The 14319-nt window shown below is 45.4% G+C and overlaps 1 protein-coding gene across 1 annotated transcript in view; it reads left to right on the top strand.

The window, feature by feature from the left end:
- The window catches only part of Ephb1 (EPH receptor B1), a 426680-nt gene that overhangs the window by 348158 nt on the left and 64203 nt on the right, over nucleotides 1–14319 (top strand). Inside the window, exons 9-10 of the mRNA XM_055629751.1 lie at nucleotides 75–139; nucleotides 11685–11807. Coding sequence (XP_055485726.1) covers nucleotides 75–139; nucleotides 11685–11807 — 188 coding nt within the window. The remainder of the gene's footprint in view (nucleotides 1–74; nucleotides 140–11684; nucleotides 11808–14319) is intronic.

Here is a 14319-nt window from a genome sequence, read left to right as displayed (position 1 = left end):
GGGTGAGCTCCATGTCTGGGTATGAGGCCTCGGTATGACCTTGCTAAGAAAGTCCTCCTTCTCTGTATCTGCAGGAAACGAGCTTACAGCAAAGAGGCTGTGTACAGCGATAAACTCCAGCACTATAGCACAGGCAGAGGTGAGTAGAAAGCGCACCCCCATTGCCTGACCTGGGTCTTTACAGCCAGACTGGTGAGGATCAGGTATAGCAGCAAATGTCTGACAAGCCCTCAGTGCCCAAGTGGTCCCTCTCTGCAAGCCCCCAGAGACCACAGGCTGTCCACTGCATGCCCTTTGTGGGCAGTCCCTGAACTCCTGGTGGAAGATTACTTTCTGCACTGATAAGCCATATTCGAGACAGGAGAAGACAGGGTTTAGCAAGTCAATGAATCCTGAAATCACACTCAGTGGGGAAGGATGGAGGGTTCTCTATTAGCATCTTCTACCTTATCTTATCCAATTGAGCGGCTGGGGAATGTGTTAACCAAATTCACAGATAAGCCATAGAACATGAATGCAGGGAATTAAAAAGATAACAGAGCCCAGGGGGCTGAAGTGCTGGGGTATCTCCCAAGCATTTTCTTTTAAACAGTACCTTTAAAAGTTTTTCTCATTCATTATCTTACCTCTGCCTGCTCTCTCTTTTAAGCCTGTATATAAATTTTTTTTGTGTGTGTGTATAAAATTTCTCTCACCAACATACATATAATTCTGCATCAAAATTGCCACCTATTCCTCTGAATGATTTCAGCATTGAGGTCTAAAACAGTTCCCAGAAGGATAGGTGGGCCACCTTCCTGCTTCCAGAAGCAGATACTTAGAGCCTTACAGAAGACACTGTTTCTAAATGACTCTTTCTGAATCCCACACATGCCCAGAGAAATCTGCCCCGGCACACTGGACTCTCTTGCATCTGCCCCATCAAACTTCAGTCCTCCTCTTGTATCCTGAGCCACTTTTGTCCTGCACGCTCAGCAGGATTCCACAGACTCGTATGACCTGAAGCATGGGTTCATGTTCATCGGGTTGGTAAAAATGGCTTTCAAGACTGAAATTCTCACGGACCAGACAGCTTTCCTTCTCCAGGGTCGCCTGAGACAGAAAGCAATGCAGTGTTCACAGCTGCACCCGTGCTCTGAAGGAATGCGTGTTCTAAAGTAGAAGGCTCAAGCGTTGGCTGCTCAAAGGTGACCCTGTGGATATGGCTTCTCAACCAAGTGTAAGACAGAGCTGAAGATTTCTGTAAGATCAAACCTTTGGCAACCAGGATGTGCACAGAGTAGGCATTTGGAGGAGAAGCCACCACAAGGCATCAAGGACTCCCCAGGCCAGCTCTTTAAGCCAGACTTTTTGGTACCTGACTCTCAGATGATTGTGTATCGCTCTGGTGCCTCAGGATTGCCCCAAAGCCCATGTCTGCCTCCCTCCTCTATCCCAGGCTTCTGGCATTGCCTCCTCACCTGCTATTTGACAGCTCCTCGCTGTGAGGAGCCACTAGATGTCCGTTTCAGATCTGGTTCCTGACCTCTTTGGATAAAATAGTCATGGTCATGTTGGCCTGAAAGAAGAGTGGGGAACACACAAGGGTCCAAGATCAGGTACTGTTAGAGAACCCTAACAGCACCACAGGGCGACACGGCCACGTATTTTCCTTCTACGGGGTGCCAACTTTTAGGCGGGGTACAGAGGATCCCCAGGCTTCCAGGATAGTTTGAGAATGCTTTTTGACAACTTCAACCTGACATTTGGCTGTTCTTCTGTTGAAGGGGTGGCTCTGCCAGGCTACTTGGTACAGCACAAAGATGTGTTTCTAAAATGCTCATGGTTCCCTGTGTGGGAGTGAGCGGGTTGGGAGAGGAGGAAGGTGCTCCAACACACCCATAGCCACAGAGGGAGGTAGTTCTGGTTCCTAGGCTCTGCAGAAAAACTACTCCTGGGTCTTTAGCCATAGGGTCCTTGCTATTGAGAGTCACTGTTAGTGAGCTTCATCTGTTGTTGCTAGGTGGATGAGGCAGATGTAGAGTTGATGTTGAGGGATTGTCTCAGTTTATTGCTTAGGCTACTTTGCATCATTTCCAAATGCCCTTCTCTTCTGTGCATAGCTATTCTCTTTTATTCCAACCCCTGCCACCTGCCTCTCCTACCTCCTTCCCCCTTCCCCCCACACCTGGGTTCTCTAAGCTTACATTCTCATGCACCGAGGAGTTGCATTTGTGCATTTTTCTCTTGTGAACAACTCTCTCTTTGGTTGAAGCCATTATTACTGGAGAATCATGATCAAAGGACCATGCAGCTAGAGGAAGGCCCAGCATACAAGGAGCAGAGAGAAAAGTGGCTGGGAGGGAGGGGCAGACACAGAGAGGTGGGAGGGATGAAGATTTCTGTGTCTACATTGGAAACTTTAGTCTAGTAGCTTTCCTTGACTCCCATAATCTCCATAACCACTCAAGGAGACAGGTGCTAGTCCTAGAAGGACAAGTGACTTTCCTCAGGGACAAACTTTGAGGAACTGTACCCTCTCTGAGTCTGGCTGCAGACCTCATGTTCTCTCTGTGTGGCAGAGGCTCAGTGTGCCTGTTCTTGGGAGCAACTCTGTCTAATTCCAGATGCAGTTCTGTGCCAGCTCCAGATTGGTGGTTTGTGAGTTCCCATCTACGGGTTCCATTCTAAGAGTCAGAAGGCACATGTGTGCCCAGTTGTGAATGCAGACACATAGCTGTGCCTGGAGTCCCCATTTGAATACACTCTGTGGAACCTGGACAGCTTCAGGAGCTCCAAGGGCTTCCTGGTCTGGGAGTGACAGAATATCAGCAACAGATGCCCAGCTCTGGTCACCAGTGCCTGGAGACCCCACCTCCTTTGGCTTCCCCAGGGAATGCTACAAAGGAGTTGATAGATCTTGTCTTCCAGACCCTCCCTTTGAAAGTGATGTAGAGACAGAAAGACACAGAGAAGAAACTTTTGCAACAGACTCATCTTCCCTAATGAGTCAAGGCATGGCAGACTATGTTACTCAAAACATGATACTGTATTCAGGAACTGGCTCATATTTCACTTCCGACCCTAGAGCAGTGGTTCTCAGCCTTCCTAATCCTACAACCTTTTCATGCAGTTCCTAATGTTATGGTGACACCCAACCATAACATAATTTTTTTGTTTCTGCTTCATAACCGTAAATTTTCTACTGCTGCAAATTACAGTATCTCCATATGCAGGACATCTCTATGTGACACCCCCTCCCCAAAGGGGCTGAGACACACAGGTTGAAAATAGCTGCTGTAGAACTCAGTGAGCAGAGATGTAGAAGGAAATTTGGATTGGTGGAATGACCCTTGCTGGAGAGTGGGCTGGCAAGACAGTGTGAGGCATGTTCTGTCAGTCAGTGTGATGAAGTTCTGAGCCAGGAGTCATGTTCATGGAAAGGAGCATGGACTTCCCATGCTCAGGAATGGGCAGACAGTGCATTGTCGTGGCTTCTTGGTCCAGTCCTCATAAATTGTTGGCTGATTACATAGGGCCTGGACAGTTTAGCTTGATTCAGGTAGGGCAGGGAAGCTTAGGGACCTTTCTGTTTTGGAGAAATACAAACAGGCATTCAAGGAACTTCGGTCATTCCTGATTTCTGAGCTGAGTGGGGGCCAAGAGGTTGGAGATAAAGGGAGATTTAGATAAAGGTTAGGTTTTAGAAGATAAGTCCTTAGAAACTGCCTCTGAGTAGAAGACATAAATTACAGTGTTTACTGTCATGTTTCAAAAAACAAAAGCATAAATGAGGTATGGAGCTGTATTTGTCAGGGTTCTCTAGAGGAACAGAACCAATGGAATGAGTAGTCATATACACACACACACTCACCAGTGAAATCATACCAGGAAGCTCAAAACCTGGTAACTACTAATTACTCTGTCCTTGAGGCTGACACCCTCAGCAGTCTCAATCTGATACCAGAAGCTCTGAAGGTTCCTGGAGAACTGCTGGTCTCTAGTCCCAAAGAAAGCTTAGACACACATAGGAATCAACACTAGCAGCAATGGGATGGATTAACTCAATGGCAAGAGGTAGGCTAAGGCAAGCAAAAAGGCAGGATAGATAATTGTTCTCTGCCACACCCTTTTTTATCTACATCAATACCAAAAGGTGACACCTAATTCCCTGTCAATCAAAGAAATCAGGATGTTTTTCCAAGTGAGGCTCCCTAGTCAGGTGATTCTAATCTGTGGCAAGTAGACATTAAAACCAGCCATAATACTTGAGAGTGGAAAACATTTTAATCTTGAGACAAAGCAAAGAACAGAGAGAGAGGCCATAAGGACATACACAGGAGACTAGGCCCAGTCAAATGCCCCCAAGAGACTGTGAAGAACATGAATCCAGGGATATAAACTTGAATTCTGTCATCATTAGGAACAGACAAGAAGTCATTAAGAAAAAAAAGTATGTATATATATATATATGTATGTGTGTGTGTATATATATATATATATATATATATATAAAATGGGACCTTGTCTCTTTTAATTAGGCCATATATTTAGTAAATTCAAGAATTATGAGTGGTGAATGTTTATTTTGGCAAAACTATCTTATGGTCTCCTAAGGGAAGGCATGGTTAAGGAGATGCAGACTGTCTTCATATGCAGAGAAAGTGAGTTAGCGACTGTCACTCACTCAGGAGGAAGGTCCCTGGCGTTATTCTAGTACTCGCCCTAATCAATCTATGCTAGTTTGATTGCTTTCTAAACTTCACAAGCCAGATGCAAGCGTGGGGATGCTGATCGAGTTTGTAGGTAACAGTTGGGAAGCAGAACTAACACCATAAAAGACAGAATCAAAATTCAGAGCCACCCGACAGCTTTGAATGCTAATTTGAAATCTGCAAGACAAAATGTTAGCGGGATAAATCTGGAACCTAGTGTTTAGGTTAAAACAAAACAGAAGCAGTACAAATAGGGATAGATCCCACTCACTATTTATTTGTATGAAAAAAAACCTATCTGGTCACATGCTTACTCAGTCGCACTACAGAGGAAGGGTACTAAGAATGCCCATTTTGAGCACTTTCTCTATTAAATGTTCACATTTATAATTTGTGCCTGTAAGGGCCCACTCAAGAGTCATGGACTCTGTCCTAGAGACCTGGTTTCAGGGACACAGACTGCAAAGCACCTGTGTGGAAGAGAGCAGCCTGCCCGTGTCAGGTGTGGCAAATGTCAGACTCAGTGTCAACATGTTGCCAGGATCACAGGAGGTTCATCAAAGGGTTTCCTCTATGGTGAGGCTAGGGCTCAAGAACTTTTAGTAATGGATGCAAAATAAATAAATAAATAAATAAATAAATAAATAAATAAACAAACAAACAAAGAAATAAAGATTCCCGATTCACTCAGGTGAGAGATGGGATGAAGTCACACCCAGAAATTACTGCATTCCAGGTAGCTGATATATTCAGAACATCAAAGATAACATCCAGCCCCCAAGGAACCACCTAAGACTCAATGTGCAGGACAGGAGGACCCTGGAAGGAAGAGGCTGACGGGGTATTAAGAGTGGATCACACAAAAAGTGAAAGCTTGTGGGCATACGAGGAGAGGAGGGGCTCCTTGATACAAAAGGAGGCTGAGTTTACAGTCAGTGTTTATTAAATGTAAAATAAATCGAAAGATCTAGAGTCACCCATGTGTATGCTGCTGGCTCCTAGCCAGAACCTCTGCAACTCTTAATTCTAGTAGTGCCAAGATCATTATCTATTGCCTTCGGGTGCCCAGCAGGTCCTCAGCAGTCTAGCACCAGTGATCCTTGCCCAAAAGAACTTGTCTATCCTGGTCATAGGTACCCACAAGGCATGGAGGTATTAACCAACTTTCCTGGACTATTTGTTCTTGCCGCCTCTGTCATTCTTCTAGCACTTTGGTTACAAATGCCACCATCTTAAGTAGTTATTGAAGCCACTTCACAGCCATCTTCCTAGCCTACAGTCCCTTCCTTAGCAAAATAAGCTCCCCCATGTCCTGCTTTCAGCATACCCCTCCTCTTCTGATAAAAGCCTTCTTAGCTCTGTGTGCCAGGTGGCTTCAATCTTCATACTTGTATTTGGTGAGCTGGGCCTCCAGCACTTGTCTTTCTACATTGCTACTCAGCTTCAAGCTGGTTTCCCCCTTCCTCTATGCCTAGTGTCAAACCTCTTCTCCTTGGCAGTAACATATAGTCTTGTCCTTCCATATTTAACCCAGTTCTGGAGCTTGAGGAGTGGCACCCATAGCCTTCTGCCTTCTCAGTCTCTGCAGTGCTTGCCACCCATTCCCGGGTGTGGCTACTGATTCAGCACTGCCCAGCATTGTTGGACAGTGACATCCCTATTTGATGCCATAATCACGTGAAGAACCAGGAAGCCTTTGCTTTCTTGTAGATCCCACAATGCTGGTTGGATATCTAGCAGTGTTGAGGAATAGGAAGGATTGTCCCTTAAAGACTGCTCCCCTCTCATGCCCAAATACCTGGACAAAACCAGATGAGTCACCAAGGTGACAAAAATCTCTCTTGAATCCAGAAGGGATACAAGCAGGCAGACTTCCCCATTGCCTTATGATGCCATCAAAACCTGCTGGGACACCAGAATATTCATGACTGGAAACAACGCAGTTCACTCATTCTCTGACACTGCCTTGTGGGATTCTAGTAATCTTCCCCCATCTAGAGGCCAGCTGGCTTCTGATGGAACCCCTGAAGCCCTAGAATCAATTGTCACATCTGACCTGCTGATAGCCTTCTACTACTATTAGTTGTGCACTCAGAATGCACGCCAAGCTTGCACAGGTGCAGTGCGTTTTCTCCCCAGCTCTTAGTCCCTACATGTCACCAGCAGTTTACAGCACTGAGCCCTCTGTTTTCCCCTGCATCCCTGGCACTTGGAAATGGCTCTCTAACCTTCCAAATTCCCCAGCGTAAGACTTGGACTACCCCCAGAGCTCATCTCAGCCACCTCCATTGACCTTCTGGAGAAGACCCTCTGACAGTAGAAAAGAATGTCTTCTGCTTCCAGAACTAGTTGGTGCCATGCAAAAAGGCACCAGCCAGCAGTGAAGCCATGCTCCCCATGAACGTGTTTACAAATTAGAACTTCATTGGAGATTTGTAAACCAGGAGATGAGAAAGCTGTGTTCTGCTTACGAACAAGGCACTAACAACAGAAGCTTAAGTCGACACATGCCTCTTTTAGGCCAAAGATATGCAACCTATGATTTAAAAAAACAGAACTCAAACACGGCTAACACTTTTAACGGTACTTCTATTAATAACAGCAGTGTGAAGCACACACCAATCACTATAAAAAATCACTATAAAATACCATGTATTATAGGGCTCTATTAATCTAATATTGTCATCATCACCTCTAGCAATATTTCTCCAACATTCACAATCAAAGAACATCTCTGAGCTCAGTTTCCCCGTATTCGTCTGTGCCTGACTCTACTGCTGACCTGATTTCTTGTTCACTGTCTGGTGATTCATTGCACTAAATACCATTTTCCTGATAATTAAAAACTGCTCACTGGCAAGTGGGAGCAGGAACAGGCTGATGCGGGATTTATGCAGAAACACAAAATGAGCCGAAAGACAAATGACCTGTTCTGCCTAGTGAAAGGCGTTTTTTTTTTTTTTTTGTTTTTTTTTTTTTTTCCCCACCTCATCTTCTGGGATTTGAGAAAGGCTGGCTAGAGCTTGGGAGCTTGGTCTGGGGAGGTCTGTCACCATCCATCGTTCTCACACCCTTAGCCTAATCACTCTGTTAATTTAGAACCCACAGGCCCCCTCCCGTCCCCCCCCCACCTCCAGCCAGAGGACCTGGGCGAGGTCTCCCTGCCTTATTGGACTCTTAACAGGTTGCAGCTGAGGGAAAGGCATTAAGTTTGAGCCTTTTTCTTAGTCCTTGATTGAACCATCCCAGTTTCCTTCCTCCATATAATAATGCTTTTACTCCATGTCAAGTAAAAACGGGGAGTGATCCCTACTGACTCGTTAGATACAGGATTCAGGATATTCATTTTGGTTGGACGTTTCAACAGATCACGGTCCTGGGATTTAAGCAGCTCTCTTGGCTTCTGGGAAATGTCTCCGTGACAGCGAAAGCCCTCAGACACGGCACAGCTGCTATGGTATTGAATGTGTGCCCACGTCAGTGCAAATACACGCCCATATGTAGCCACACCTCTCAGTTCCTCGGCTCTCTCTTGGGAGTTAAGTGCATGTGTCATCACAGGGCAGACTTTTTCCCATCGGAGTGCACTTTGTGGCACATTACTGGCCTAAAGAACAGAGGCGCTATCAAGAGCCTTCTCCCTGCTGGGAATAGCTTCTTCTCCAAACTGGCCGGGGCCCATATCTGTAAAGCTCATTAGCTCGGAATCCCTTCCCATCCATCCTCATATATGTCTTTACTTGCAAACCATTCATTACAGCCCATTCTAGATTGTTTAATTAGTTTCCATGGAAGAACTCCTTCAGGAGAGCTTGGCATACATCTCTAAAAGCCCTTGGTCTGAAATAACAAGGTTGTTATTTTGAAGGTAACTAATATAACCCTAAGTGGTTTACATTCCCCCATTGCCCACCACGCCTTACTTCCTGTCCTATCTCTCCGAACACTTCTGGGGGGCGGGGGAAGGGTGTCGATAACAGTAATGAGTCTATTAGTCGGGCAGTCTTCACAGTACATGGGGCAACTGTGCTAGGCCTGCCACTTGTCCTCGGATCTTTTGTTCTCACGGGCAAGCTGGAAGGAAAGTCACGTCTGCCCGATTGGTGAAGAAGGAGAAGCTGTTCTAAGAGATAAGCCTGAGCTTGCTGTGTAATGCAGGATTAATAAAGTACTTTGGGGCCCTCATGTCACCAGCAGATCTCAGCACCAGGTGATGCACAGAGTTAGGCAGGAGAGTCACCGCTTACTGACACTACCCTGGTGTCCTTTCTTCTCCCTCCTTTCTCTTTTGCATTTTGAGTGTTTCCGTGTGGTCTTATCTGCCTCCTCCTTCCCCCTCAAGCATGCTGGCTGACCTCCACCGTCAGCATCTGTGTTTCTTTGTCTGACTGCTTTCACTGGCTCTAGAGTCTCCCTCTTGCCTGTGTTACTGGCCATTCAGTACTGGCCTAAATTTTGACTCTGCCAATCACTATGGAAATGCCTCGGCTCCTTTCACCTTAGGGAGGGTCCACTCTGAAGCTATGGTCACCCACCCAAGCTCACAGAGAGTCCTCAAGGAGGTAAAGCAGGTTATAATAAGCCAGTATAGCAAATGGCTTAAGGATATGCCTTAAACGTCCTGTTTCCTATTTGATTTCATTTTTCCTTTCGTGTACTTCTTGGCATCCTCCAGAAAAGAAACTATTTGCTTTCATAACTTGGCCTTTAGGGCAGTTTCTAGAGGAACCCTGAGCAGGGCTGGGGCAGCCTGGAGATGCTGCTCCGGCTTCTCACAAGCTCACAGTTTGGCCAGTTGCATTTTCTTTTCACCTCTTCCACATAGCAGGTAGGAAAATGGTGATGCCTCATATGCTTGACCCTTGGTCCAATTCTGCTAAAGATCTCTCTCACGCATGCACTGGTGCACACCTGTGCTATCCCCCAGGAAGTAAAATGTTTCAGGTGAGCCGTGAGCCTCCTGCAGGTGATAATCACTCTGGATATGGCCCAAGACAAAACCATAAACTCATTTAAACCATTGAGATTTTTTTTTTTTTTTTTTTTTTTTTGCAGTTATTTAACACGATCTCATGGTTCTCAAGCGTGAAGTTTGGTTGATACTGTTTCACAGTGTCACCTGACTAGACATAGACAGAGGTACAGACCTCTGTTTCCTTTGTCCAAATTTTAGTTAGTGTGCTCTAAAGTTAAAGTCGTCATCAGGTTTTGTCGATTTTCTTTTTCATGTATGCATGTGGGGTGGGAGGGGCAAGTGCAGATTTGTGAGCATTTGTTGGAAGGACAGCAGTCCAGGTGAACCTTATTTGTTGTTCCTGATGTGTTGTCCAGCTTTTTTTTTTTCTTTTTTGAGACAAGATCTCTCACTGGAACCTTGCTTATTGGGGCCAGGCTGGCTGGGTAGAGAGCCCTAGGGATCCACCTGCCTCCATCTCCTCAGCACCACTATGCCACTACATCCAGCATGTTGCATGGGCATTAGGGATCAAATGCAGGTCCTCTTGCTTGTGGGATGAGCACTTTACTGACTAAGCTTTCTCTCTAACCTCTCGACCCCACCATCAGAAGCTTTCTAGAGTGTCCCGACTACTTTCAAACAAGCAGCCCAGGATACCAGGAATGGCATTGCCAAAGAGCAGAAGAACCTATCTTTGATGGAAATCTGTTTCTTGTGTCAGGGCACTTGGCTTTCTTTGACTTAAAAAAAAAAATCTCCCCTGTTCTTCAGTGTATCTCCCTTCTTTGAATTGTGTGCTAGGATTTCCCATTTTCCCCTGAAGAAGAAGGTGATCAAGACATTCAGAAAGGCATCAGATGCTTTTTCTGGTGGAAAAAAAAAATGACAGAACTGGGGCATGGCCGGGAGGTCGGGAGGCAATGAGGGATGGCCTGTGGGCGAGCTACTGAGGTGAGGCTTCAGGAATCTGAAGCCCAGCCACAGCCTGGATTTTCCCCACCACACATAGAGAACCACCTGCCCTGCCCCTGCTTATCTGAAGGCAGCAGAGATGTGGTGGGAGGCCATGCAGCCTGGTGTTTGGAGGCCCCACCTTTCGCCATCCCAGCGCCCTGGAAACAGTTTCTGCACTTCACTTAATGACACATCAAACAAATTGAAAAATTACATCTCAAATGAATCCATTTGTTTTCATGTTCCGTTTGCTTTTTCAGCCCCTGTCCTCTACTCTTTGAAAGTATTTTTTTTTCCTGCAATGACGATTCTCTATTTTGTCCCCAAGCACACCTATCTATCTTGCCACTGCATACATCAGTGACAAGGTCTATATTCTTTTATGTATTTCTCATCTACCATTTTATTCGTTTTTCATACTTCAGTGTGTCTGAAGGCATGGGGGGGTTCAATTACCATTTTTCTTTCATGCCACTCCATTTTTCCTATGTAGTTGTTGCTCTTTCCTGAATTAGTATTTTCCAAGCTTTCTCCTCACATTTACTCCTCTGGAACTTCTGTCTTAAAGGTTTTCTAATAGCGATTTTTTTCCTTAAAAAAAAAAAAATCCATCCTCATCCCTCTTGTGGCCGTGGAGCACAGACGTTGGTTACAACCTGAACAGTGGCCTCCACTCAGGAAAGTTGTCAAGTTGATAAATATTGATATCTACCTTACCATTTTACCACCACTTTTCTGCTAATGCATTTGGTTGGCATCAATCAGCTTCTTTGCCTTCTGTGAGTGCCTGGTGCAGGAACTGGTCCCGATCTGTCACTTTTAAGTAATCTGTTTCACGTTTCATCAAGAGCATGAAAAGAGAAAAAAATATGGAGGAGAAGTAGAGGGCAGAGAACCAGAGTGGTCCAGCAGGAGGAGGGATGGGGAGGCCCAGGAAGAAGAAATGGGACAGAGGAAGCTCACAGCAACCTGGTGAAAAGAAGGGTCCCTCTTAGGAATACCTTTGGTACTGGGAACGTCAGTGGCAGCAGTGACTGTATCCTCTCTGGGATGTTAACCTGCTTGTTTTATCCAATAAGGCTCTCCAGGGATGAAGATCTACATTGACCCATTCACTTATGAGGATCCCAATGAAGCTGTCCGGGAGTTTGCCAAGGAGATTGACGTGTCTTTTGTGAAGATTGAAGAGGTCATCGGAGCAGGTATGGCTCTTCCCTCCCTTCGTCTTTCTGTTGTCCAAGCATCATCTTCCTTCCACTCTAGATGTCCTTCATTCTCTTCAGAAGGTAAGTATGGACCACCTACATTGTGTATCTATGACAGAGCAAGAATGTTGCTCAGAATCCTTGGAGACCTTGGTCACAGTGGCTGGAAAAGCACAGAAGCTAGCTCTCGTTTTCAAAAAATTGGGAACATCTCTGGAAACAAACCACAATACCCAGATAAAGAGAGAGCTGATGGAGATTTGGTCACGAAGATAGAAATAAACCATTTAAAAAGCTGATCTAGCATCCTGCTCACTGAAAGTGGCATCTCTATGACCTTGGGTCAATGCTTACTGTCCTCCCGTTGAGCTCTCCTTTTCCCATGTTGTACATTGACATCTACACCGCATCAGAGTAGAATCCCCGACTAGATTAGAACTAACTGCCGAGGTGCTCCCAGGAAATCACAACAAAATAGTGATCTAGAAAAATCCATCCTTCTTTGTCAGATTGTAGAGTCATTCTGTCTATAGACCGGCCTAATTAATGTAGGGTGGGTGAGATGCCTTAATGGGAGATTTAAAAAATCCCAGCCAGAATTATTTTATAAGCAATCTCTTCACTTCTTTGATTTGGGTTTCCTTCCTGACTTTACTTTCTCAAGCAACATTCTTTGCCTTTGCTTCTTTGGTTCTTATTAGCCATCGGTCAGGTTGTCTTCTTTATTCCTTCTGGCACTGAAGTGCTGTTTGATTCATGTTACCGGACAGCTATGGAGAGGCATCTCCCAATAACATTTTAACTAAACAAAGCATGCTTCAGTGAAGTCCTGCAGACAGTCACAGCATATGTTTTCTTTAGAAAACAAAAAGGCACAATCCTTTCACTCATTGCTTCTTTCAATGCACTGAAGGGTCAACAAGCCACATACAGAATTGGGAGTCACATTGGGAAGCATACCGCTTTAGGCCACCAGCCCCATGCTTGAGGTTCTTCTTAAGTGCTGTATCTTTACCTCCCTTCCACTGTCACTGTGGAAGGCCCCGGAACTCTCCCGTTATAACACACCACCACCCACCACCAACCCCCTCAAGAGTTCCAGCTGGCCAACTAGAATCGTATCCAGCAAGATCTCTATGTATTTCCCATTGACTGTCATTTACTATTTTACTGAACCACGACATTCACTTCTGTGTAGATAATTTTCCCTTTCTCTTTAGACACTGACATATTTAAGGATCATGCATTGGAAGGTTGGGTACCAGAAAAATTGGATAGCTCTTACAGGCCCTGATTTCTCCAGGAAACTTAAGAGTGTTGAGGAGGCGGTCCTACTGTCGTGCACTCTGTTTGCCCGCATTATTAATTGTGGTTATGGCTCGCCGTAATGGTGCTAGTGTTTTTAATGTTGTTATTTATGTCCTGTGCTTAGAGTGATGCGTTCTGGACTGCATTTCATCCCAGACAGCACACATCAACACCCCTCCTGCCTTTGTCAGGGGACGACTAAAGAGCCTTCTCACTTTATGATCCTGCCAGGGAGCTACAATTTGGGGTGAGATCACCAACTGCCGGATGCCTATAAAGGGACAATTGATGGTCCCACTCTATCCTTCACCTTCCATTTGTGTGTAGCAGTTGCCAGTGCTGTTGTGTTTGTGCATTCTACTCAGAGGAGGTTCAGTGTTTCTGGTGTGCCTTGCGTGGTATTAAGAGAGATGCATTTGACAAATTACATGATGCTCAGCAGCATGGCATTAAGCATTGTGTCTGGTCCCTGCTAACCACCCTCTACCAAGGCCTATCTCCTTGTGATTCAGAACCATCTCAGGACTGATCCCTGTTAATATTAACTCACTCTTCACCACTAGATGTTATCTTAATACAAGACACTCTACAAACACATTCTTTTCTCCCATACACTACCTCTCTGAGACTGCCTCCCCCTTGTGCTAATAAAGAAACCACTTGGTAGCCAAACAAAAGGAAAAAAGTAACAATTACACACTACAATTGACAATGCTTCTCTTAGCCACCCAGAATTATTGGAGCAGAAGTGAAACTGGTTTGCAATATGGAATAAAAGAGGCAAAACCCACATTAAAAAAAAAAAAAAAACTCAACCAATCTTTTCTCCCCACCTCCCTCCCTCCATTCCTCTCTCTCTCTCCCTTCTTCCTTCCCTCCCTTCTTCCATTTCTCCCTCCTTTATGTACTCCCTCCCTCTCTTCTCTGTCTTCTTCCATCAAAAAGCTCTTAATGGGCACTTTCTATACACTAAAGTGGACTTCCTAAGAAGAATAAATGGCTCCAGTGCTCTAAAGTCTAACAGACGTAGTGGGAAGTGAGCAGTGGTCACAGTCAGCCACTTTGCACTATCATTGTGCAGACGCAGAGGAGCCAGTGGGTCCTTGCAGGATGTGTAGTTCTATGGGCTGGGGGTGCTAGGGATCCTCTTTTACCAAACACCAGACAAGAGCATCTTAAGGCGGGGGGCGGGTTGCTTTGG

This window comes from Psammomys obesus, unplaced genomic scaffold (genome assembly GCF_907164565.1).
Source record: "Psammomys obesus unplaced genomic scaffold, mPsaObe1.curated_primary_1811, whole genome shotgun sequence".
Lineage (NCBI taxonomy): Eukaryota > Metazoa > Chordata > Mammalia > Rodentia > Muridae > Psammomys > Psammomys obesus.
This window is presented reverse-complemented; position numbering and strand designations above follow the sequence as displayed.